This window comes from Muntiacus reevesi, chromosome 2 (assembly GCF_963930625.1).
Source record: "Muntiacus reevesi chromosome 2, mMunRee1.1, whole genome shotgun sequence".
NCBI classification, from domain to species: domain Eukaryota; kingdom Metazoa; phylum Chordata; class Mammalia; order Artiodactyla; family Cervidae; genus Muntiacus; species Muntiacus reevesi.
The window spans coordinates 102,683,257-102,708,342 of NC_089250.1; the positions used below are offsets into that span (position 1 = coordinate 102,683,257).

Consider the following 25,086-nt stretch of genomic DNA (forward strand, 5'->3'; position numbering starts at 1 on the left):
GAGATGGGGATAGATGGAACACAATTAACAAAATATTGATAACTGTTAATGTTTATTATAGTATGCTCTCTATATTGTGTATGTTTTAAAATATCCACTAAAAAAATAGTAGCAACTGTATCCTTAAATTCATGTGGTCTTTTTATCTTCAGAAGTCTTCCCTAGTGGCTCAGATGGTAAAGAATCTGACTGCAATGAAGGAGACCAGGGTTTGATCCCTGGGTTGGGAAGATCCCCAGGAGAAGGGAATGGCAACCCACTCTAGTATTCTTGCCTGGAGACTCCCATAGACAGAGAAGCCTGGTGGCTGCAGTCCATGAGGTCACAAAGAATCAAACATGACTGAGGGACTAACGTACACATGCAGTCTTTCATCATCAGAAGTTAACCAATAATTGTTGCACTCTAAGAATTTGTTATTTGTCTCTATCCTCAGTTTTATCTTTAGTGCTACTTCTATGCAAACTAACAGTAAGTAAAGCAATAAAACCTGAGAGTATAGATTGATGCTGTAACATAAATGTATCTTTATTATGTTTATTTATTTAAGTGAGGGATAGGCAGATGTGTTATATATTCTTGTAGGTCTCATTCACTTAATTTGCCTCTTTCCAAAAAAACACTGAGAAACCATTTTAACGGTCAGACCTGGAAATGTCTTCATCCATTTATCTAAGTCAGAGATATCCACTCATCACCATATGTGACCAGACATAGTTTTTAATGGAGCCCTTGAAGCAAGCAGATGGAAACCAAGGATATTTCAGAAACATGTTACTACCTCGATGGATGAGCAGAATATAGTTATAAAATGTACAAATGCATACGAGTATTCTACCAACTAGAAATGAAGAAAATAAAATTTTCATAGCTGGAAGTATCTATGTTAGCATTTTGACCATCTTATTACATGATATGGTAACCAAGTCAAAAACATGAAGCTCTTTTCAACATCTAGATTACATGCACTTCTTGGTGAAAGCACTTTATGAGTTAGAACACAGAGTGTCAATGATTCATGCTGTATATTAAATGGCTATGGTATTAAAAATCATAGCAGAAAGGGAGTACTGAGGATTTTTTATAATATTGCTAAATTCTAACTCAGCCCTTGGTCATGTTATGTGTGTGCTAAGATGCTTTAGTCATGTCCAATTCTTGGTGACTACACGGGCTGTAGCCCGCCAGGCTCCTCTGTCCATGGGGATTCTCCAGGCAAGAATACGGGAATGGGTTGCCGTGCCCTCCTGCAGGGGGTCTGCCCCGTCCAGGGATTGAACCCATGTCTCTTATGATCCCACACTGGCGGGTGAGTTCTATACCACGGCACCACCTGGAAAGCCCTTGGTCGTGTTAGTGACCCTGAATACATGTTGTTCCACTGTATGCTGATGAACAGAGAACCTAGATGAAACTCAAAGAAAAATTAATTTTCTCATAGGTACTCAGATTTCAGAAATATTTTATAGCACTTTAGGGCCTACAATGTATTTACATGTAAATTATGGAAACTGATCCTAAATAAAAGCTTTAGAGATTCATAGCACAGGTTTTATGAGTCCTATTTTGTAGATAAGCAAACTGAGACCCTAAGAAGACTGGCCAGAATCAATTCCAAATTCCAAATGTCAACCGGCATATGCAATAAAAAGCATATGTCATTCTCTAAATTATTTTAGAAAAACCTTTCAGATTCACCAAATTTACTTTCTAAAACTTTAAGTCCAAATGGTATCATATCTGGCCTTTATATAATTTTTAATTTTCATCAAAGCTTCTGGTTCCATGCCCTTCAAGACTATTTGCAAGGATGTTGCCACTGTCTAGGACGTCTAAATAGAAATCCATGTTGCTATTGTTTAATGCCTAATTTTGCTAATCATTTTACAAAATATTGCAAAATACATCACTGTGTTTTGAGGCCTAATATCAAGAACATGCTGCAAAAATTAAAGTCTCACAAAAAATGAGGGCCAAATTCAAACATAATTCAAATGAGTTGAACTCTTGATGTTATTCCCCAAACTTGACCTATAGAAGCAGTTGATGGTTTTACTATCCCTCCAGTTGCTCAGCCCATAAAACTAGAAGTCATCTTTAATTTCTCTATTTATCCCATACCTCAATTTCTAATCCATTAGAAATCTCCACTGGTTTTACCTCAATAAAAGTCTAGGATCTAATCAATCCTCACCACTTTCACTGATGCTGAATCAGAGCAGGATCCTATAGTCCCTGCCCCCTACTATGTCCTCTGCCTGCCTTTTGTCTGTGGGAAACTTTAGTCAAAGAATTAATCAGAGAAGTGAGAAATGCAAAAACAAAGAAAAACCGTCAAAGGAGACTAAATAATAATAATGTAGTCATTAAGTATAGTCAAGGACCTTTAGTTCTTTCTCAAGGGCTATAGATAATATTCTAAGCCATATCCTGTGAGCTGTCTTATAGATACTAGAACACCAGGTGGAGCAGTTAACTCCAAGATGACCAGACTATACCCAGGACATGAGCTGCCACAATTCTAAGAACTGGCCGCAAAGAAATGGAAACAAATGGACCCTGGAACTGAAGATTAACTGAACCTAAAGCAACCAAAATGATGCTGGTCAGACCAATGATGACCGATTTGAAGATGACTGTTAGAGATAACTGTGCTATTTCTGCATGTAGCTCCCCCTCATCCACCTATAAAAGCTCTCACCCCCTGCTTGTCACAGTGCATGTGTGGGGGGAGTTGGCCTTTGAACTGATGTCCACTATTCTCCCATCCAGTTGCCAGCATCTTAAATAAAGCAAATTTCCTTTCCACCAACTTGGCCTCTTTATATGCTTTTTGGGCTGCAAGCAGCCAGACACCACACACACCCTCTGTAACAATACCATCCTGGTCCAAGTCACTATCATCTCTCTCCTGATGGGTATAATATCCTCCCTTACTGGCTTCCCTGCTTCTACTCTTGTCCCTTTACAGTCTATTTCCTCTCTGAGTTCATCTCCAGCTACTTTCTCCCATGCTATTTACACTCTAGACTGATTGGCCTCTGCTATTCATTGAACACATTATCTGCTCCCACCTGAGTGCCTTTGCACTGGCCACTCCCCATAAGTGTATTTAAAGTTAAAAACCTTATCTTCTTCAAGGCTTGCTCAAGGCACTTTCTTAGTGGGCCTAACCATCCTATTTTAGCTGAAATCTACCTCATCCTTCCACTCCTAATCTTCACTGTCTTTTTTACTTTTCTTTTTTCTATAATTGTTGCCCTTTAGTCACTAAGTCATGTTCAACGCTTTGAGACCCCATGAACTATAACCCACCAGGCTCCTCTGTCCTTGGGATTTTCCAGGCAAGAATACTAGAGTGCATTGCCATTTCCTTTTCAGGGGGTCTTCCCAACCCAGGGATTGAACATGTGTCTCCTGCATTGGCAGGTAGATTCTTTACCACTGAGCTACCAGGGAAGCCCAATAATATACTACTTTTATTATTTGTCTTATTTTTATTGTTCATCTTACTCCTTCAGAATGTAAGCTTAGATATCTGCTTTGTACACTAATGTACTCTAAGTGTCCGGAACAGTGTCTAGGACATAGTGGTTACCCAAACTGTTAAATAAATGTAATCTCTGAGACCTACCCATTGTTTAGACATCAGTATATCCACTTTGGGCTTCTCAAGTGGCGCTAGCCAACCTAGCAACGCAGAAGACACAAGAGACGTGGGTCTGATCCCTGGTCGGAAAGATCTCCTGGAGGAGGAAATGACAACAAACTGCAGTATTCTTGCCTGGGAAAATTTCATGGACAGAGGAGCCTGGTGGGCTACAGTCCATGGGGTTGCAGAGAGTCAGACATGACTGAACACAGCAGCATAAGCACAATATCCACTTTAAATTATTTTCTAAGTTTATATTTGGCAATTCAGTTTCATATTAGACTGAAATCTGGCATTATATAACCAAGATTGGATTTATTTGCCCAATTTAAACAAAATGTGTTAAGCTTTTTGAAGTACTATAAGTGCAATAAAAAAGTCTTTAGATACATGACACTATATTCCATAAGTATATAAATCATTAAGGCCCTAGATTCATTGGGGAAATTTAATTTGTCAGGTAGTTTATAGTTTGTTCTGTATATGGTTTTAAATGCAAATGAATTTGCTAAATACATAGTGTAGTATAATTTTGCTTATTTTGAAAGGCAAATAAGAAATTATCATCTTGCAGTAGTCAACAAGTAGAAGGAGAATAAACTTTAAAAAGTAACCAGCAGATTAGTAAAATCTTTTTGAATATAAGGTTTTATTTTTCTTTTGAGAAAGAAAATTTTTTCTTTTGAGGAATTTTTCTTTTGAGAAAGACACTATGTCTTTGGAGTGATTTCCGTAGTCTCAAGTTTTTAGTCTGGTTTAGCATTTCACTATTTTAATTTTGGATTTCTCTACCAGCCTCATGGATGGTCTTCCCTCTTCAAGCACTTCATTACCATGAACCAGGAGAGACCTGGTGGTGATACTGGCTGAAGGATTAGTGCCAAAGTAAGAGGCACCCAGAGAACCTGGAGTCAGACCCAGTTCGAGAATGACTACTGATTACTGTTGAAGAAGAGATCAATAGTCAGCATTAAGAGAAAAAAATCAACTTTGAGATCCAAAAGGTGACTGTAAAGTCAGAACTATGGAGCAAGGCAAGATCAGAAGCCAAGATACCAGAAAAACGTCTGCTAATGGCACGGTGTATAACACACAGCAAGTGTCATTCACCATATTGATCCAAGATTTATCCCAGGAAAAGTAAAGTAAGCAAACTACATTCTCAGCAGGCTCACCTGTGCTTCTGTCATAGAATGAAAGAAGAATAAAAACATAAAGTTGTTGGGACCTCCAGTCATCCTAGAGCAGCCTTCTGCAGTTGTTGGGAAAACAGACATGGCAATGATTGCTTCCCAAAGAGAAGCAGGGATGGTGAAGAGAAAAATCTGAGCCCTTCAAGCAATAGGGATGATAGAGGAGTTATAAATAGTATTCTCTTTAGTCTTTCTTAATAGATACAAATTGTCAAGCCCTATTTGGGATGTTAGATGATAAAAGGTGTAAAATGCCAAAGGGAATATTCAAACCTATATTTACTATTCTCAAAAAATGTACAGTTTAACTATAAAGACAAGAGATGTCTACATCAAAAGTGAGATCACATGCTGACCATCTGAGTATTTCCACTTCCCAATTTCTTGCCTTTTCACACACATTTTTAAAGAACACTCTCTCCAAAATTGCACCCAATCTCACTGGCAGAGGAATTTTGCAGAGATCAATTCTATGTATACAAGACTAGCATTACATAACCAGTTTATCCTACATCAAATGTACTCTGACCCTCATAAAAATGTGTCTGTTCAGTAAATATTTATTGAGCATCTAAAATGTGCCAAGTGCTGCAGCAGTTTTTAGGAAAACCAAAGCAGATAAAACTTTATTTTTGTCCTCACAGAACTTATATCACAATATCATAGTTTTATATGTCCTCACTTCCTACTAGGAGAAAATTTATTATTTTTATTTATTTCTTTACAGTGTGTTTCTTAAACCTAGCTGTCCATCAGAGTCTGCTGATAAATGTAGCCCCTTCTGTCTCCTTGAATCAAAATCTTGGGGGAGGGATTGGGAAATTTACCTTTTTAACAAGCTCTCTGGGGGATTTATGTAAATTCATAGCATAATAATTTGGGAGGAAACACTTCCCAAGTGACACCAGTGGCAAAGAATCTACTTGCCAATGCAGGAGACATAAGAGACACATGTTCGATCCCTGGGTCAGGAAGATGCCCTGGAGGAAGGAATGGCAACTCACTCCTGGAGAATCTTGTGGACAGAGGATCCTGGCGGGCTACAGTCCATAGAGTCACAAAGAGTCAGACATGACTGAAGTGGCTCAGCCTGCACGCACCCTCCTATTAATGGCATCTTATATGAGAAATCTGACTGAACCTAGGCGGCCCCTTTTGTTTATCACAGCTGTTACCGAGCCTCCCATCCTTTGAAAATATGAAAGCTTTCCATGATTTTCCACAACCAATTCACCTAACAAAGACTAGCAAGGAAAACTTAAAAAGAAAAATTAAATTACCGTTTATTTTTAAACAAAATGGTTTTCTCTGTGGGGCAGATGTAACCATATTCTGCTCTGTTGAGGAAAATCAAACATTAATTATGAGTTATGGTCCACTTTAAATATTAATTTTAAAGATAAAGTTGAGATGATGGAGATTTACAAATACTTCTCATCAAAGAAGGCAAGACTGAGAGCATCTCAGAAATCCATTATAAACAATATAAAAAACATTCAGTGAAATAGTTCTTTGTGAGTTAATGACAGTCACGATAGTCATTATTCAATACTAAATAACATGCAATATCAGCAAGTATAGAAAAGTTGATATTATTCAAATAACAGTTAACACAGGTATATTAAGTGCCACATACTAGTCTAAGATTATGTCATGTTCATACTCTACAGATATGGAGATGACTTAATTCTCAAATTCTCTATTAAATAGAATTTTGTTATGATGCCCATTTTGTAGAAGACGAAACTAATGCAAAGAGAAGATGAGAAACACAGTCAACGTTACAGAGCTGATAAAATACAGTCAGGATTTAACCTAGGTGCAAAATTCATCCTCTTAATCACTAGACTAGGCCTTTCCTCTTTAGTTTTTAGAATACTTATTAGAAGACGTATATCAAAGAAGTTCATGCAAACCTGTTCTAGAAATCGAGAATTTTATTTTAGTACAGCTTCTTTGCCAAAATGACTTAATCAGGCTAATTCTCATTTGACTCATGTTAAAATGAAGATAACAATGCTATTCAAACAGGATCATCTAGTGGTTAGAGGTTCAAGTATAAAAGAGATATGGTTCTGAATCTCAATCCTACCACTTACTATATGACCTTGAGCAAGGTACCTTTCCCAGTCTCAGTCTCCTCATCTTTAAAATGAAGGGTATAATGGGATCTACATCATAATATTGTTTACAGATAGAATAAGATAGCCCATTGAAGTGTTACCTTAGAAATGGCTCAATAAATATTAGTGTAATAAACACCAGCAGTATCAACAAACTGAACCAAATGCTCTCTTGATTCTTGTACTCACACTAAACAGGGTTTATTTCTCTTCTAATCAAAAAAAAAAAAAAAAAAAAGATCAAATGACAGCAAGAAAAACAACAAACCAAAAGCAATTAAAGCAATTATGTCTTTTGTGGGAAAACCAGAAAGGTTATAGGACACATTACTTTATATGTCATTAGTTATCCTCTCTGTTCCAAAATGTATGTGTGCTAGCATCCTGAGACATCTTGTATAATATAATCATTGTGACTCCAAGAGGTCAAATGGGCAGCCAGTTAATGCTTCTCTGTGAAAAGCTCAATAATTCATTTTATAAATTTCAGTCCAAGCCTACGTTGAGGTTAAGAAAAATTGACATTCGGTCTGTGAACTTCATGTCAAGCTCCAGAAAAACTCTGGGCAGTACATGTTTAGCGATTAAGTGGATGCAGACAATAAAGACATTGCCAAATTGTAAAACAAGACTTGGAAATTACAGAAAATGTTGCTAGTTATTGATTACGGTGACCATTCAGTTCCTATTGAGCCACCCAAAAGAATCATTCATTTTCCAGCAGAGAGCCTGCTCATTTGCAAGATAAAAGAGAGACATTTCTGCACATGCCCATAATGTTCTTCACCACTGGGGGCAGCTTTACATAAGACTGCATTCACTGAAACCAAAGCAACAGTCTGAGCGGCTTTCAGAATGACAGTCTGCAGAAGTGAGCTGAGCGTGTGTGCGATACAGGGTTCTCCTGCCTTCTGGGCTCCAACGCAGCTCTGTGGCTGAACTGGGTGCTCGCCACCAGAAATGCTGGGCTATGGAATACAGATGTGGCAGCTCAGGTAGCCTCATGTTGCCTGAAGGAATACATCTTGCTTTCTGATAAGAAGAAATTGTAGAAGCCAGTTTTTTTTTTTTTTTTTTACACCACCTCCCCCCCACCAAAAAAAACTGTAAAGATGCAAAAACGTAATATCCATGAAGATCCTATTACCTAGGAAGATTTTGATGTTTTGCTGCGAATGCGGTGTTGGGATTTATTTGTTCTTGGAGTGTTCTGCGTGGCTGGCAAAGAATAATGTTCCAAAATCGGTCCATCTCCCAAGGGGTCCAATTTTTCTTCCTGGGTGTCAGCGAGCCCTGACTCACTACAGTGCAGCTGACAGGGGCTGTCACGCAAGTGGCCCCCTAAGCCAAAGCAAAAGACCTAAGGACGACCTTTGAACAATACAAAGGATGGGTATGTTTTGTCATTTTTCTTCTTTTCTTCTTAAAAAAACAAAAACAAAAAAATCCACTAGTCTGTATATTAATTCTGCCTTAATTATTGTAGAGATTACCTTGCTCTGCTCTAAGACTATAAATTCAACTGCTTAGTGAACATGTTTCCTTGCTTAACTATTAAAAAAAATAAGCCTAAAGACAATTCTCTTTAAATGATAAGGAGATGATATTTGATGTTAAATATTGTTCTGTACATTTAAATTTCTAAAAAAGAAAATGTATGCTTATTTTTGCTTGATTAAAAAATAAATTCATTCTTTTTTGGGGGGATAACTTTTCTAAGTTGTTTTTATTTCCAGGTTTCAATGTAATTAGGCTACTGAGCGGATCAGCTGTAGCACTGGTTATAGCCCCCACTGTCTTACTGACAATGCTTTCTTCTGCTGAACGAGGATGCCCTAAGGGCTGTAGGTGTGAAGGCAAAATGGTATACTGTGAATCTCAGAAATTACAGGAGATACCCTCAAGTATATCTGCTGGTTGCTTAGGTCTGTCCCTTCGCTATAATAGCCTTCAAAAACTTAAGTATAATCAATTCAAAGGGCTCAACCAGCTCACCTGGCTGTACCTTGACCATAACCATATCAGCAATATTGATGAGAATGCTTTTAATGGAATACGCAGACTCAAAGAGTTGATTCTGAGTTCCAACAGAATCTCCTATTTTCTCAACAATACCTTCAGACCTGTGACAAATTTACGGAACTTGGATCTGTCCTACAATCAGCTGCATTCTCTGGGATCTGAACAGTTTCGGGGCTTGCGAAAGCTGCTGAGCTTACATCTCCGGTCTAACTCCCTGAGAACCATCCCAGTGCGAATATTCCAAGACTGCCGCAACCTGGAACTTCTGGACCTGGGATACAACCGGATCCGAAGTTTAGCCAGGAATGTCTTTGCTGGTATGATCAGACTCAAAGAACTTCACCTGGAGCACAATCAATTTTCTAAGCTCAATCTGGCCCTTTTTCCAAGGTTGGTGAGCCTTCAGAACCTTTACTTGCAGTGGAATAAAATCAGTGTCATAGGACAGACCATGTCCTGGACCTGGAGCTCATTACAAAGGCTTGATTTATCAGGCAATGAGATCGAAGCTTTTAGTGGACCTAGTGTTTTCCAGTGCGTCCCAAATCTGCAGCGCCTCAACCTGGATTCCAACAAGCTCACATTTATTGGTCAAGAGATTTTGGATTCTTGGATATCCCTCAATGACATCAGTCTTGCCGGGAATATATGGGAATGCAGCAGAAATATTTGTTCCCTGGTAAACTGGCTGAAAAGTTTTAAAGGACTGAGGGAGAATACAATTATCTGTGCCAGTCCCAAAGAGCTGCAAGGAGTAAATGTGATTGATGCAGTGAAGAACTACAGCATCTGTGGCAAAAGTACCACAGAGAGGTTTGATCTGGCCAGGGCGCTCCCCAAGCCAACGTTTAAGCCCAAGCTCCCCAGGCCGAAGCATGAAAGCAAGCCCCCTTTGCCCCCCACGGTGGGGGCCACGGAGCCTGGCCCCGAGACTGATGCTGACACTGAGCACATCTCTTTTCATAAAATCATCGCAGGGAGCGTGGCCCTTTTCCTGTCTGTGCTTGTCATCCTGCTCGTCATCTACGTGTCGTGGAAGCGGTATCCTGCCAGCATGAAGCAGCTGCAGCAGCGCTCCCTCATGAGAAGACACAGGAAAAAGAAACGACAGTCCCTAAAGCAAATGACTCCCAGCACCCAGGAATTTTACGTAGATTATAAACCCACCAACACAGAGACCAGCGAGATGCTGCTGAACGGGACGGGACCCTGCACCTATAGCAAATCAGGCTCCAGGGAGTGCGAGGTATGAACCATTGTGATCAAAGCGCTCTTAAAAGCTGGGAAATAAGTGGTGCTTTATTGAACTCTGGGGACTATAAAGGGAACGTGGTACCCCTCTCCCCACCCCTCTCCCTCTCCCTCTGCTGGCGAAGTCCTTCCTTCCCGTCTGTTTCAGTACATTCATAATACGGGTCATTTTCCCTTCAGACATAGTTAACCCATTGAAATTTAAATACCACAATCAATGTGAAGCTTGAATTCTGGTTTAATATAATGCCTATTGTATACAACCTTTTATTGATTCCATTAATGTCACACTTGTTTTAAGATAAAACTTCTTTCATAAGTGATCCCTCACATCTGCTGTTATTCTCCTTCTGGGAGGACCAAATTTACAGTTTTAGAAGGCTTGCAGTTCATTGGTAAATCAAGGAAAACCTGAATGATCCCAGGTACTTGGAGCTGAAACTGATTCTAGGAGATGACTTGATTATAGGAACATTTAGGGGCAGTCTTAAAATAACGCCTAGCTTAAAAAGAAAATTGCAGGAAACTATTGAAAGACCGGTGCTCTGCTAAAGCAGCACCAGAAGCAGTTTTCAGACGTGTTTGAATTACAATAAAGCAAGCCTAAGGAAAACTGTGGAAGGGTTAAATTGTTGCAAGTAGATGACTGCAAAATGTGAGGAGACAGTAAAAACACAAAGTTTAGACTTGAAGCCTTGTCTCTGAAATCCATCTCTGTAAAAATCACAGTAGAGGTTTCACTGTCAATTTCTTTTAGCCTCCACATATCCAAAATGAGTGAATAAATAAATAAATAAAATAGGAAAGAGGCAAATTTGAGGAGGCAGAATTTTCCACACATCCTCACCTTAAGTTTTCAGAGATGAGGCTTGCAAACGGGAATGCAGCTTGCTAAACGCATGTGCTTAGAAGCTTACCAGAATTTCTCTTTCCAGCTCTTTTAGGACCCTGATGTAGGGAGTGGAATCGTGAGCTCTGTCTGTCCTTCTGTTGGGGATTTGTCAGGCTGTCCTGCTGTGTTTCACTATATGCCCTGCACACAGGCCAGTCCCCTGATGACTGACATTTCATCCAGAGGTGTAGACAATACATTTTAAGGCTCAAATTCCACCACCCATTGAAAAGGATAGTTTTGACAACACCTTAATAAGATAAAATAAATCTTACAAGAAAAAAAGACCAACCCCATGGCAGTTGCCTTTTGTTTCTCTATTGTTGATGTTACAGCGCTAATGTTACAGTGTCCCCATGTTCATCTGTATTGTGAATTCCATTCATCAGTATGAATCTGTACAGACCCTGCTGGCAATATGCAAGCTGCACGCATGTTTTTATGTCGATGGTGAAAGTTTATTGACTGCAGCACAAATATCATAGCTTCTGTATTTAAGTAACTTTGACTACAGTTCATTTAGATTTTAGAAAAATGTCTTTAGTCTGCTTTTCATTCTCTAAAATGAACAATCCCATTATGGGAGCAAAAATCACAAATTGCAACACTGAGCCTGTTTCATTTAATTTGACTTGTCAAGCCCTATGTCTTTAACCATGCCCCTGTTCTTTCAAAACAGAATCGCTGCAGCAAAAAAGAAAAAGTAAATGGCTATTTTTACCAGCATTTTTATATAGTTTGGAGGCTTTTCATATGCTGAGAGGAAAAATCTAGGCAAGTCACCATGAGATACAATTGCAAAGAAGCCAGATTATAAAAATCATACTTTTATAAGCAATAAAGAAAAAGGAACATCTAAAGTAGATTTTTCAAGGTACTTTGATTTTGATTAAATCTTAAATAGATACCAGTTCAGAGAAGCATCATAGCTATAAAATATTTGTCCATGGATAACTGTTGGATATACATTTATTAATTGCAAATAGTCCCAGATTCCCAAGTGATTAATAATGCAAATAATTCCTCACAGTACTATGAACTGAATGACTGAACCTACTGTGATGTTTTTCACTGAAGTTGTAATTTTACATTTTTCATAAAATGTCAGTAAATACATATTTCATCTAAAAAAAGAAATTTTCTTTGGTCAGCCTCATTTTTACCTGTACTAAAGATGATTGTATTAATTAAATGCAGTGTTAAAGTGAAAAAGCCCCTTTCTATTCTTTGATTTGAACTTCTGCCTCATTTGTCATGGGTACCAAATAAATTTAGGCAAGGTATATTTACCTTTATATTTTGAAATTTTTGAAAATTCTCAATGCTGTGGTACTGCTAGTATATATAAAATATGCTTGTTGTTTTAAAAGTGTTTCTAAAATTCAAAACCACTTGGTGTGTTAAGATTACATGAATAACCAAAATTTGAAGGCTGGTCATTTTTTAATGCCTAACTTTAGCTATATATAAATTTAATACTAGAGAAGAACCAAGTAAAATTCCTTAGATTGTAATTTTTGATTCAGAACATGAAATTATAAAAAAATTCTTTTCCCTCTCTTTGGGAATGAAGCATCTCTAGTTCTCAGTATATAATTCTTGTAGGTTAGACAATCACTAGTTCACCACTATAAATTTAGCAAAGCTGACTGGTTAATGTTCTCCTGCTCAAAATTTGTTGTCTTCACACCCACCCCATGGCAAATTTTGGACTGCAAGCCATAAATCTATCTTCATAAGTATTTTAAACTCAGTGCATATTCGTTGATATTTCATTTTCTGCCCCAACTAGACAACAGTTAAGTAAACAGCCTGACCTGTTGAACTATACAACAGAGATGCGTCAATGCAGAATGGATTCAGTCTTTGAATGCTTTACCAGAGAGAGAGGAAATATAGTTTAGTGTTTGAAAAGTATGTTTTTTTTCTTCTAATTTTTATGAGCCCCAGTACACACAGTGCTACCGCAGCATGGAGTTAATATATTCAGAATGCCACAGTCTTCCAAGCAATACTTATCCAAGATATATTCCTTTTAAATTAGTTTATATTTTCTAAAGATGTTGACATTACATCTTTTCAAATAATTTAAACCTTTTTTTTTTTTTAACTTAATTTGGTGAACCAACTACCTAACCAGACAGGGAGGCAGTAAACTGTATTTCTATGGAGCAGCAGTGACCTCCAGTGGCTGGTTAGACTAACCACAGCTATTCAAACATTCTGTTAGTTTTCATCCTAAATTCCTATGTAAGTGTGGTTTTCAGCATATAGGTTTTGATACATGAATCCAATTTTACTTTTATTTAATTCCTCCCCCTTGGAAACATAGTTATAGTGTAACATTGTGACTTTATATTTTGTACATTGACTTACTTAGTAATGCCCAGAGGCCACAGAACTGGAACTGAGGGCTAGAAATAAATGTCCTATGATGAAGAACAAGTAATAACAGAACACAAAAATAGATAAGAAATACTTTAATGTATTTAAAATCATCGGCATTGGCCGAATATCAGTAGGTGGGAGTATTTACATAGGTAGAACACTCAAATATAATGTAATTTGGGTTGGGGGAAACAAATTTCAATATTAATATTGAAAGAACCAGTATCAGTTATTTACCAGCCAGGAGTGTCTGAGCTGTGGAATGAGGGCGGCCTCCCCTTCCGGCTCTAGAATGCTTCAGCTTGTTGATCATGCAGTGACCTGTTCTTTGCCCCGGTGCTCTCTCCCTCCCTCCGCCTTTTCAGTCAGCTGAACACTGGTTCTATTAGGCTCTCTGACAATGATGTTACAGTCTAAGAGGTGATGATTCATAGATAATGAAATTATGGTCTCCTTCTGGGGAAGGATAATGCAGAGTCAAATTTGTAGAACTGGCAAGGATTTTAGGATGCTGAAGGTGCATGAAGTATCTTCTCTTCCCTTGACATTTACCAAGAAGAGAACTTAAATAGTTTATTTAAAGTGTGGATTAGACCAGCATCAGAAACAAGCATCAGGCTATGAAGACTAAGACAAAATGAGTTCCAGACATGACAAATGAGAACTGAGCCATGAGAAATGAAAAATTCAGAAACAGTGTTGCTTCTTTTATTTCTTTTCCCCTGGATTCTCATTAGAATCTGGATCTGTAGCAAACCCATGGAGTTTTGCTATACTTGTATCCTGTTAGCTACCTATATTAAAAATTAGAGGCAGCTGGAAGAAACTATTAACGTGAAAAATAGTATCAGTGAATTTTAATTACAAATGTCATAAGAAAAACAGAACTAATGGAAGCTAAATAGGTTGTATTAAATGACTCTTGAGAACTAATAAAATAACATGGTGAAAGTCAGTTTCTGGAATCTAACCATAATTGCCTATAGAATTAGACCCACTTTTGCCTACTCTCCAAAATCATCAGTGATTTTATAGTCAGTAGAATACAGTAGAAATACTACAGAGATAATCTACATAAAAAGAGTTTATGACTCTTTTAATTTAAGGAAAATATCACAGTCATATATAACAGGGCACTGTATGGACCTTAAATTAAAATTTCTCTGACATTTGTAAATCAGGTAATCCCAGGGAAATCCCTTAGCTTTTCTGAACCTGAAGTTTCCCATCTGTAAAACGAGTAAATATTACTGACTTCATATGGTTATTGGGAGAACAAAATGTGAGCAATTCTTTGTAAACTCTAAAATGTCAATTACTTACTATTTTCAAAGAGCATTTATTAAAATGATCAGCTATGTTTGCAGGTGTTCTCTGTTTGGCCTGGGCTAGAAAGACATTACTAATCTCTATATAACAGAAACCTAAATCCATTTACATTAATATGAATTCTGAGACTTGGCCATGAGTCTAGAACTTAATGTCTTTGATCTTTATTTTCCATAAAGAAGTTTCTTCCACCCAATGTTATCTAAGTCTATGAGTTATTAATAATGACCATAATATACAATAAACATAAATAGATACCAACCAGAGAAGAGTGAATCAAATTTATCCAACTAAGTCAAAATTCTAATTTTGTCCCCAAAAATGTCATGACAACAAAAGCTTTCAATTAACTTCTGTTACTTGCCCTGTTCCCCTCTTCAGTAGCACTATTTTGAGCCCTTAATGACTTTACACTTTACAAATATATCTTGCAAAGTGGCAAGATGACATCATTATTGAGCAAAAAGTAATTGCTTCTAACATGTTACATGGGGTTAGCACATATTCCAGGTGTTGATTACATGACATATACTCTGTTTTATTCCCCCCCCATGAAAGAGTATCCAAAATTTCCTTCCAGTATAGCAATTGCTATTGACTTTAATCTATCAGTTATTGCTATTGAAAATCACTGGATTAAAAAAGTAGCATAAAAATACAAAGACTTTTTGTGAATAATAACATTCATTTATGAAAAATTAAAAACTTAAGAGTACTCTTTGTGGGTTTTTCATCAAAAAAAAAAATGATCAATGTAATCAAAAATCTTTCTCTACTGAATGTAGCATTTCTTACCAAGTATGATGCAGCAGATGTATTCCCAAAATTCTTATAATTTAAGTAGAAAACTGTTCCTCCTCCCTGACAGCTGAGTGTCTATGGAATCTTTTTCTGTGAAATCTTTTGAGAACAGAGAGAGGATGGGGGTTTTCAATGGGGGGGGGAGGAAAGCATTTTTAAATTTTATGCAACTCTACCTTCATAGGATTATTGGTATATGTGCTTGAGTTGGGTATCCTGAACATGTAAGGAAAATTTAAGGAACACAGAGAGAACAAGAGCTAAGACCAAGCAAAAACAATCCATTTTATTGAAAAAAAGAAAAATTGGTAACTTTCTTGACAATTCTTTACTTTCAGGGAGTCTCATTTCCCCTGCTCCAGGGCGGGGGGGGGGGGGGGGGGGAAATCATCTATTCCTTTCTCCCACTCTTATATTATTCCCTACTTCCTATGTAACACAAAAAAGTCTTCCCTCATGTAAATCAACACAATTAGTCAACTTACTCAAAGGAGCATTGTATCTTCAATTTAAAAATTAGACCATAAAGCGAAATGTAATTCTGGCTGACCCTTCTCCCTTTCCTCTACAGTTTACAAACCACCTCTACAGTATCTTCTGATTTTCATTAGAAGAAAAAAGAAATATAGTTTCATTACCAATCTGGCTAAGTATTACAGCTTGAAAGTGAAAGTGAAGGTCACTCAGTCATGTCCAACTCTTTGGGACCCCATGGATTGTTAGTCCATTTGCTAGGCAAGAATACTGGAGTAGGTAGCCTTTCTCTTCTCCAGGGGATCTTCCCAACCCAGGGATTGAATCCATGTCTCCTGCGTTGCGGGCAGATTCTTTACCAGCTGAGCCACAAAGGAAGCCCAAGAATACTGGAGTGGGTAGCCTATCCCTTCTCCAGCAGATCTTCCTGACCCAGGAATCAAACCAGGGGCTCCTGCATTGCAGGTGGATTCTTTACCATCTGAGCTATGTTGTTTTCCTTTTTAATTAACTAACTCCTAGAAACAAAATACAGGACTTTATCAATGGGAATACTCAACTACATGTCATCAGTTAAAACCACCTACCAACAATCAGAGTTTTGTCTTTTGCAGGGAAGAAATGCATATTTGGGGGGCCTCACAAACACAATGATAAGGCAAAGACTATAGTTAAAAAGGCAATTTATGTTAAAGCTTCATTGCACTAATTACATCTATTCAGGGTATAAAATACATTTTGCCAGTAAACAGCAAAAGAGGAGTTCAATTAAGTATAAATCCTTATTCATCATTCTTGGGGTTCAAACTTATTGATGAAGTAGAGGTAAAAAGATAATATCTTCAGATAGTGAGGCTATATAGTATAGTGAGTGGTGATCATGGCTTCAATTTGGTGGTCCATATGTGTAGTTAAAAAGTGTTCCTTATCATTAATATTGATCTGGTATACTCTCTGCAAGAATGAACATGCTTACCCCCTTTTTGATGCCCTCAACCAGCATCTCACAACAATGTTTAAAGGAGATTTACAGAATGTACCACATTGATCTTGAAGTAGTAGAGTGACTTTAAACTCTCTAATAAACCTGGGATAACTTAAAACAGTAAGCCCAGGTCTCCTGCATTGCAGACAGACTACCTGAGCCACTAGGGAAGCTCCTATAAACTCTCTAAGACATCTGAAAGCTAACCAGGCACTTTAGGATCAGTGTTGGCTTGTCTTTCATCGGTTTATGAAAGGGATTCTGAGCAATTTATATGAAATTTCAAAGTTAAAGCCTATAAATATTTGGCTGGAGTATTGTCATTTACCCTAAGAAAGTTTAGGTAACATCACTGAACTACAATTAAATGGAATAATTAAAGATCTATTTAATATGGTAGAGGCCCTACTACATATATATTTTGTGTTTTCCACCAAGCTAGGACTCTTTTAGATGCTTGGGGCGGGGGGAAGAATACTTACCCTTCCTATGATTATTAACATTTTACCACACATTTGTTTATGTGTATGTATATTTTTGCACACTTGACTTCTTATTATGTGCAGGAATGTTTATATATATATGTCTTTTAATATAAGAACAGAGGTTTTACATTGACTCTCTTCTTTGACAAGTTTCATCCATTAATCCTAAATCTTGTCCCTTCTTTACAGGACTGCCCTAAAATCATTCAAACCCTACCCACACAAGGCTTCTCAAACCAAAATATACTTCTCCAGCCCATATTAGGAAATGAATTCTAGTAAGTTCCCATGAGGATATCCCTCTGCTAGTTATATCTAATCTGCCAGTACAGTCATCTTCCCAGTCTGTGGCACCCACTCTGGCCTATTTTATGTCATTAAAAGGCAGCATGCACTTAGTCCTATGGACTTTTATGGGGAGAACTGAGTAGTAAAATGTAAAAATCTATGTAAGTTTCTATGGGTTCCACATTGCTTGTTTTTATGGTCTAACGCAGAGAGATGTGTGGGGTCTCTTTTAGTTTACACTGAAACTGAAATGCAAAAGCATTACGCTAGTTATAAATTAAAAAGAAAAGGTCAAGATAGACAAAACATAGAGTCCAAAGCTCATGTTCTGTATTTCTTAATCTTAACAATGATGGTAAATAGTGGACATTTTTTATTTCACTTTCCTGATATCTGTTTTACTCTCCACATTTACCACCATATTCTTAAATTTAAGCTTCACAATTCTTAAATGTTTTGACTTCTAACACAGATGTTTCTTTTGTTTCTTCTTTAATTGTTTTCTTCCATCCCTGAAGATATTTTCCCAGTTCTCTTGCAGTATAATACTGCTGGCTTTGCTAGAAACTCCGCTCACATTTTGAACCTGTCAGAAAGTCACAGGGCAATTCATCAATTTTGTGATTGGAGTGATCAGACAAACTGACTGGCTTTGTCTCTAGAGTGCAATCTAGTCAAGTCTGAGATGTCTGCCTTCGATCTTCCCTGCCTCCAATTCCCAGACCTTCCCTCCACTTAGGATTTTGTACACTGAAATTACTCCATCCAGGACTACCTAGGGCTTTCTTGGTTTTGTCCTCCTTACCCAAAATATATCCCCAGATCTCGACTAGTATCATTATCTCTCCCAAGGACACTCACACTTTAATTGAGATTAAAAAAAAAAAATTTTTAAAACCTTTTACTAAAGGTAACAAAGTCATATACTAAGAGCTGGGGTTATGCTTCTGAGGGCAAAGGTGCTTTGCCAGCCCCTCTGAAATCATTCTTTGTAGATACCTCTATATTTTTCTCAAACATGAAGCGGAGCCTTCCCACAGGAACCAAGGCAGGGCAAATAATCCATGTTTCATTCAGTAAACTATAGTCTGAGAAATCTTCTCAGTGAATTACCATTATACACAGAATTTCTCCTTAGATTTCTTCACAGAGAGACAATACTATATATAAGACAGAACTTGGGCTATGGATCCGGGATGAACCAGTATGACTGGTTCTGGGACTTAATAACTGCCAAATATTGACTATTAACTTCTTCATCTTAAAAATGAAAATGTGTAAAATAATATAAGAATTACAGGGTTGTCACAACAGGACAAAGAATCAGCGTTTCTTGAATATTTTTATGTACTTTGTTTTGGCACACTGTGTATATTATTTAATTTAATTATTTAATACTCACAAATATCCTATGATGATTAAATGAGATGACTTAGATAAAAATCACTTAGTATAAAGCTTGGCACATAACTGTAATCTACTACTTCATTTCATTAGCTCAAATTGCTAAAAGTTTCTGTACAACAGTATGCTTTAATAGCTGTATTTCATTATGTCATGTCTGACTCTTTGAGACCCCATGGACTATACAGTCCATGGAATTCTCCAGGCCAGAGTAACCTTTCCTTTCTCCAAGGGATCTCCCTAACCCAGGGATCAAAAGGTATCCTGCATTGCAGGCAGAGTCTTTACCAGCTGAGCCACAATGGAAGCCCTATCTATTTTTATATGGAATAAAAAACATATCTGGCCAACTTTCAAGAAATAGAATCTTAACTGCCAAAACCTCAGGGGCACACAGTTAATACTGAAGGGTAACATGGTATATAAAAACCCAAGTCCTGATCTCCCACCATAGTCCAGCAACATCTTTACCTTTATTCCCACACCGTTCCCTTTGCTCGGACACTGGCCAGTCCTTGAAGCAGCCTGTGCTTCCCCTGTTGCTGTTTACTTGCTAAGTCGTGTGTGACTCTGCAACCCCAGGGACTGCAGCACACCAGGCTCCCCTGCCCCCCACTATCTTCTAATATGCTCCAATTCGTGGCCATTGAGTCAATGATACTATCTAGCCATCTTATCTTCTGCCGCCCTCTTCTCCTTTTGCCTTCAACCTTTCCCAGCATCAGGGTCTTTTCCAATGAGTCAGTTCTTCATATCAGGTGGCTAAAGTATTGGAGCTTCGGCGTCAGTTCTTCAGTGAATATTCAGGGTTGATCTCCTTTAAGATTGACTGGTTTAATCTCCTGGCAGTCCAAGGGACTCTCAAGAGCCTTCTCCAGCTCAAAAGCATCAATTCCTCAGTGCTCAGCCTTCTGCATGGTCCAGCCCTCACATCCATACATGACTGGAAAAGCCACAGCTTTGACTGCATGGACCTTTGTGCTCTCCTACCTTACGCCTTTACTCAGGCTGTTTCCTTATGAGAAATGACTTTCCTCTCCCTTTCAGACCCTCCTGTCACCCTCTTCTCATTTATCAGTTGATTTCAAAAATTATTCTTACAAAACTATGGTTTTCAAGATTCATATTTAGGTTTCAATTGCTTCTAAGTTGTAAATAATCTGACAACAATTTTGGCTGGTATGTAAAGTATTATGAGACAAATAAAGAATATTTAATTCAAAGGATGAACATATCTTGATTTTAGTGAAGGTTGGATAGTCAACTTTTGTTGTAAAGGCCATATGCTTGTGACTGCCCTCACCCACTGCTTCTTGGGAAAGGTCCTTTTCGCGTTAGCATGGACGTCTCCTGATCCCAGGCCTAGTGCCACAAGGCTTCTACTTTAGACACATCCCAAAGTCTGTCCTCTTTCCAAATAAAGTGACCACACTACACTATACAGAGACCAAGTCAGATGTCTTCAGCTTACCAATTATACACATTTTCAAAGTAACTATTCTACTGAAGACTGAACATCAAATACTTAGAAGTTGACAATTAGAAATGGTCAGTTTTTTTGTTTTTTTAACCTCCTGAACATTGATTGTGCAGAAAGCACAACCGATTATAGAGGACTGAAGCTTCTGCCAGCTGATGGGTGTTTTCTTTCCTCCTTCCTGTTCATCATCTTACACCTTTCCACTGAATTTCTTTTCTCTCTCTCACCACCTGTTAAAATATCTTTCAATTTTTCCCTCTATCCAACTTTTATCGATAAGTCAATTTATACCATTTGACTATGTACCTTCTGACTGGGTTAATAGGAAAATTAACCAATGCTAATGGCTTTTTTTTTCTTTTAGAAAATAATAATTAAGATAACATAGTCTAATAATTTAATTCAAAAGGGAGTCAAAAATCTATTTGTATTCAACAGCTTTGTTTAGTTCTATAAATGAAAAACTGTAATTTTGTAAATTGTAGTTTAATTTTAGAAATAGAAATTATATCCCTCTCTAATATACTTTTAAATAGAAATTATATCCCTCTCTAATATACTTTTAAGTCACATTTTAATTGTGATTTGTAAAGGCAGGGAAGATTTATTATAACAGAACATCCAAGTATTTCTTTTCATGTAAGGTATCACTCAGTCTCTGGACCATGGTAATCTTTGCCATCAATGAAACAGATTCATTTTTGGAACATATGTACTAAGAGAATTGAAATGAAACCTTTCTTTAGTCATAAAACTTGTAACTATGAGGGTTTTTGAGAACTTCACAGTCCATTTTTCTTATCTTCTATTTGAAACCCTAGGCTAATTTAATTGTATTTTCAGTGATTTTTTTGAAATTAATTTTTATTACTTTACAATGATGTGATAGTTTCTACTATACAGCAAAGTGAATCAGCTACATGCAAACACATCACCCACCCCCCCGCCCTCCCCCCATCCCACCCCTGCCGCTTTTTTTATTTTCTTCTCATTTAGGTCACCACAAAGCACTGAGTCAGGTTCTTGGAACTATACAGTGAGTTTTCATTAGTTGTGTATTTTATACATAGTATCAACAGTGTATATTTGTCAATCCCAAAGACTACATTCCTTAGTCCCTCTCCTAGTTATCAATTCCAGGTTTTACTACAAATATTTACATCACTTTTTACCTCTAACATTTATCTCTCTTGCTTAAGAGATACTGTGTGGTTAATTTTAAAAAGAAAAAATTTTGTTTCTAACCTTGTTTAAAAGAAAGAAATATAAGAAGTGGTTGAGTTCTTGTTCTACTTTCAATCTTCAGTATTGGAATCTGCTTGATCTAGATCAGGTAGAGGGCCCTGGACTCCATGGCACATAGTTTGAAGACATGAAAAACCACTGTTCTGAAATCACTAATCTACTATAGGTTCAAAATATTCTGCATGGTTAATAGCTGAATGAAGGAACTCATTGCTTAACTAACCCATAACCAATCACATAGGCAAGAAGTTTTGCAGCAGGATGTATTCAGCAGTTTTCAATACCAGGCTCACAAATTATATTTCCAGAGGTCAAATTTGCACATAACTCTTTCAGCCACAACTGTCTCCTCATACTTAACTCAGTTTAACATCCAGCAGTGTGTTGTGCAGAAATAATCAGTGGTTAAATTATTCCCATTTTGTTCACTCAGCTCACAGTAGCCCACTGATTAGTTTTGTGGTTTGTTTTTTTTTTTTAAGTATCTGATCTTCAATTTGTATTTCAACTGTACCCAAGTGCAGATGCCATCTCTGGTAACATGACAAAAACAAAATTTAGGTGAATAAATGTTTCTCTGTGCTCCAATCACAGCAGGCATCCTGCAGTAACTATACTGTAGCTCAAAGTGTGTTGTAAAAAATGCAACTGAGTTTCCTGGAGAATCATTTTAGAGTTAATTAAACCTTCTCCACCTGTAATTTAAGAAAAAAGAAAAAAACCCAACACTCCTAAAGACCATGGGGGAAAGGCAGTTTAATAAATAGAAGTCCTCTGTTTATCCAGGGAGGTACTTTACAAGGCAGACAGCTACACCACAGTTGAGAGACAACATTTCCTCAGCTGATTTGGTTAATTAAAATGCACAGTTACAACAGGCTTTCTTAGAGTCTGCAGCTGAATGACCGAAGTCTCCATTTTCCTCCACTGTCACACAGAACGTGAAGAGGCAAACATACTGCCGGAGCACAATTTGACTCACTAAAAATCCAGCGCTATAAACACAAAATACATTTCTCAGGCACATTTTAAAAGACGTATTATCAAGATTTATGGCACAAGGATGGAAAGAATTTGCAGTTAAGCAGCACCAAGAGACTATCCGAGGTTCCTCTCAAAGCAGTTTTCAGTAAAATTTACAAATAAATCTTAAGGGTAGAGTCCACTTTCAATGCAGAAATCTTCAGCTCTATCCTTTCAAATGTATGGAATTTGAATCTGACTAACAGCCCGTCTGTTGCCAGAATTTATGAGTGATATGAAAAATCAAAGGCCACAAAAGCTATTTGTCAAATAAACTGCAGAACGCAATACCAGTCTGCAGGGCTCATTTGCAGAACTCATGATGAGCATGGGAGGAGGGGATGCAACAGCTGCGGCCTTGCCCGCACTGCCGGTGCCAGCCAGAATTCCAGCCGCGTGAGCTGGGCATGACTGAAAGACGGGGCCGACAACAACGAAAAACAGAAAAGGTTCTTATATCTAAGTTTTTATTAAATCAGTACATCAGCGTGCCCAGATGAATACCTGCAGAAGCAGTTTAAGATAGATGTGGCCTGCAGGTATTCAAATTAAATCAGTTCATGGAAGACTACGTTTATTTCCTGGCATGGGAGAAATTACAGCCTTTGAATCAGTTAGACCAGTAGCACGGCATCCAGTCAGTTTTCTCATCTGTAAACTGGGAACAGGGCTTCACATCTCAGGGCAACTGAGGATAAATTGAGATGACATGTTTGTGGGCAAGCAAGTGCTCAATAGAAGTTATTCTCCTCTCTTTCACTAGCTGTTCTTGCAACACAGTGAGTTGATATGAATAGCAAAGTCAAAGTTCCCATATTAACCATTTAAATTAAGAAGCCCACAATCTATAGAAAATGATTAAATATTCCTGGAGCCTAACTAACAAATTAAATTAAACCCAAATAGGGCTCCCCAGAAATTTGAAAATCCTCTATTAACATCCACTAATGAAATTTCCATATTAAGGTTTTTCCATAATTTTGCTAAGCATCAGAATAAAATTTTTTGATCTTAGTATTGTCTTTATCTAGTAATTCAGCATCATTTCCTTTTCACAAATGTTACTTGAAGAACTGACCATTGCCTTTCAAAATATCTCTTTAAATATCTCTAACGTTTGTCTGTGGAGAAGGCCGTGGCACCTCACTCCAGTATTCTTGCCTGGGAAATCCCATGGACGGAGGAGCCTGGTAGGCTGCAGTCCATGGGGTCTCTAAGAGTCGGACACGACTGAGCAACTTCACTTTCACTTTTCACTTTCACGCATTGGAGAAGGAAATGGCAACCCACTCCAGTGTTCTTGCCTGGAGAATCCCAGGGACGGGGGGCCTGGCGGGCTGCCGCCTATGGGGTCGCACAGGGTCGGACACGACTGAAGCGACTTAGCAGCAGCAGCAGCAATGTTTGTCTATATGTCTTTCTTTCCATTTTTGTCTCCCAAACATGGACATATCACATCCCCCCACGCTCAGTACTGAAGGAAACATGCTGTTGTAGCAATTAAATGGTCTATATAACTTAATAGCTAATTCATTTCTAGTGGAAAATAATTTAGGTTTTTGGAGGAAAGGAACACACTATTAATTGTGTTTTCAAAAACTCTAATTTAGTCTGAGAAATAATGACTGAATTATTCAAAGCAACTTATCCAAAAAGTCACAATAAAATAATTTCAATGGATATGTACTGAGCACCTACTACATGCAGGCATACAAGTGAACTTTTGTTTTTCCTCAAAGCAAATAAAACATAACAAGTGGCAAAGGATATTTGAAATTTGGAGCCATATCACCAAGAAAGCCATTGAATTATTTGACTGATTTTGGAAAGTCACTTCATAAAGCATTGAGTTTTCTCTTCTCAAGAGAGAAATTTGATACATGCCCTTCACTGGAGACATGATAATAATTAGTTCTTTTCAAAGACTTTGAAAAGAGCAAAGATTAAAAGAGCTGTAAGAATTTCTAAATGACACAAGAGCTGTGAAGTAGTAGATATTTAACACAAACCTCATACAGCTGTTATGTAGATTCATTAGTTAATCAGTTAGT

At 37.6% G+C, this 25,086-nt stretch overlaps 2 protein-coding genes across 2 annotated transcripts in view; one reads left to right on the plus strand and one right to left on the minus strand.

The window, feature by feature from the left end:
* The window catches only part of CTNNA3 (catenin alpha 3), a 1,724,101-nt gene that overhangs the window by 1,008,385 nt on the left and 690,630 nt on the right, over positions 1–25,086 (minus strand). The gene's annotated exons all lie outside the window — the stretch shown is intronic.
* LRRTM3 (leucine rich repeat transmembrane neuronal 3) overlaps positions 8,266–25,086 on the plus strand; it is a 195,227-nt gene continuing 178,406 nt past the window's right edge. Inside the window, exons 1-2 of the mRNA XM_065919866.1 lie at positions 8,266–8,361; positions 8,705–10,236. Of these exons, the coding sequence (XP_065775938.1) occupies positions 8,358–8,361; positions 8,705–10,236 (1,536 nt within the window). The 5' untranslated portion in view covers positions 8,266–8,357. The remainder of the gene's footprint in view (positions 8,362–8,704; positions 10,237–25,086) is intronic.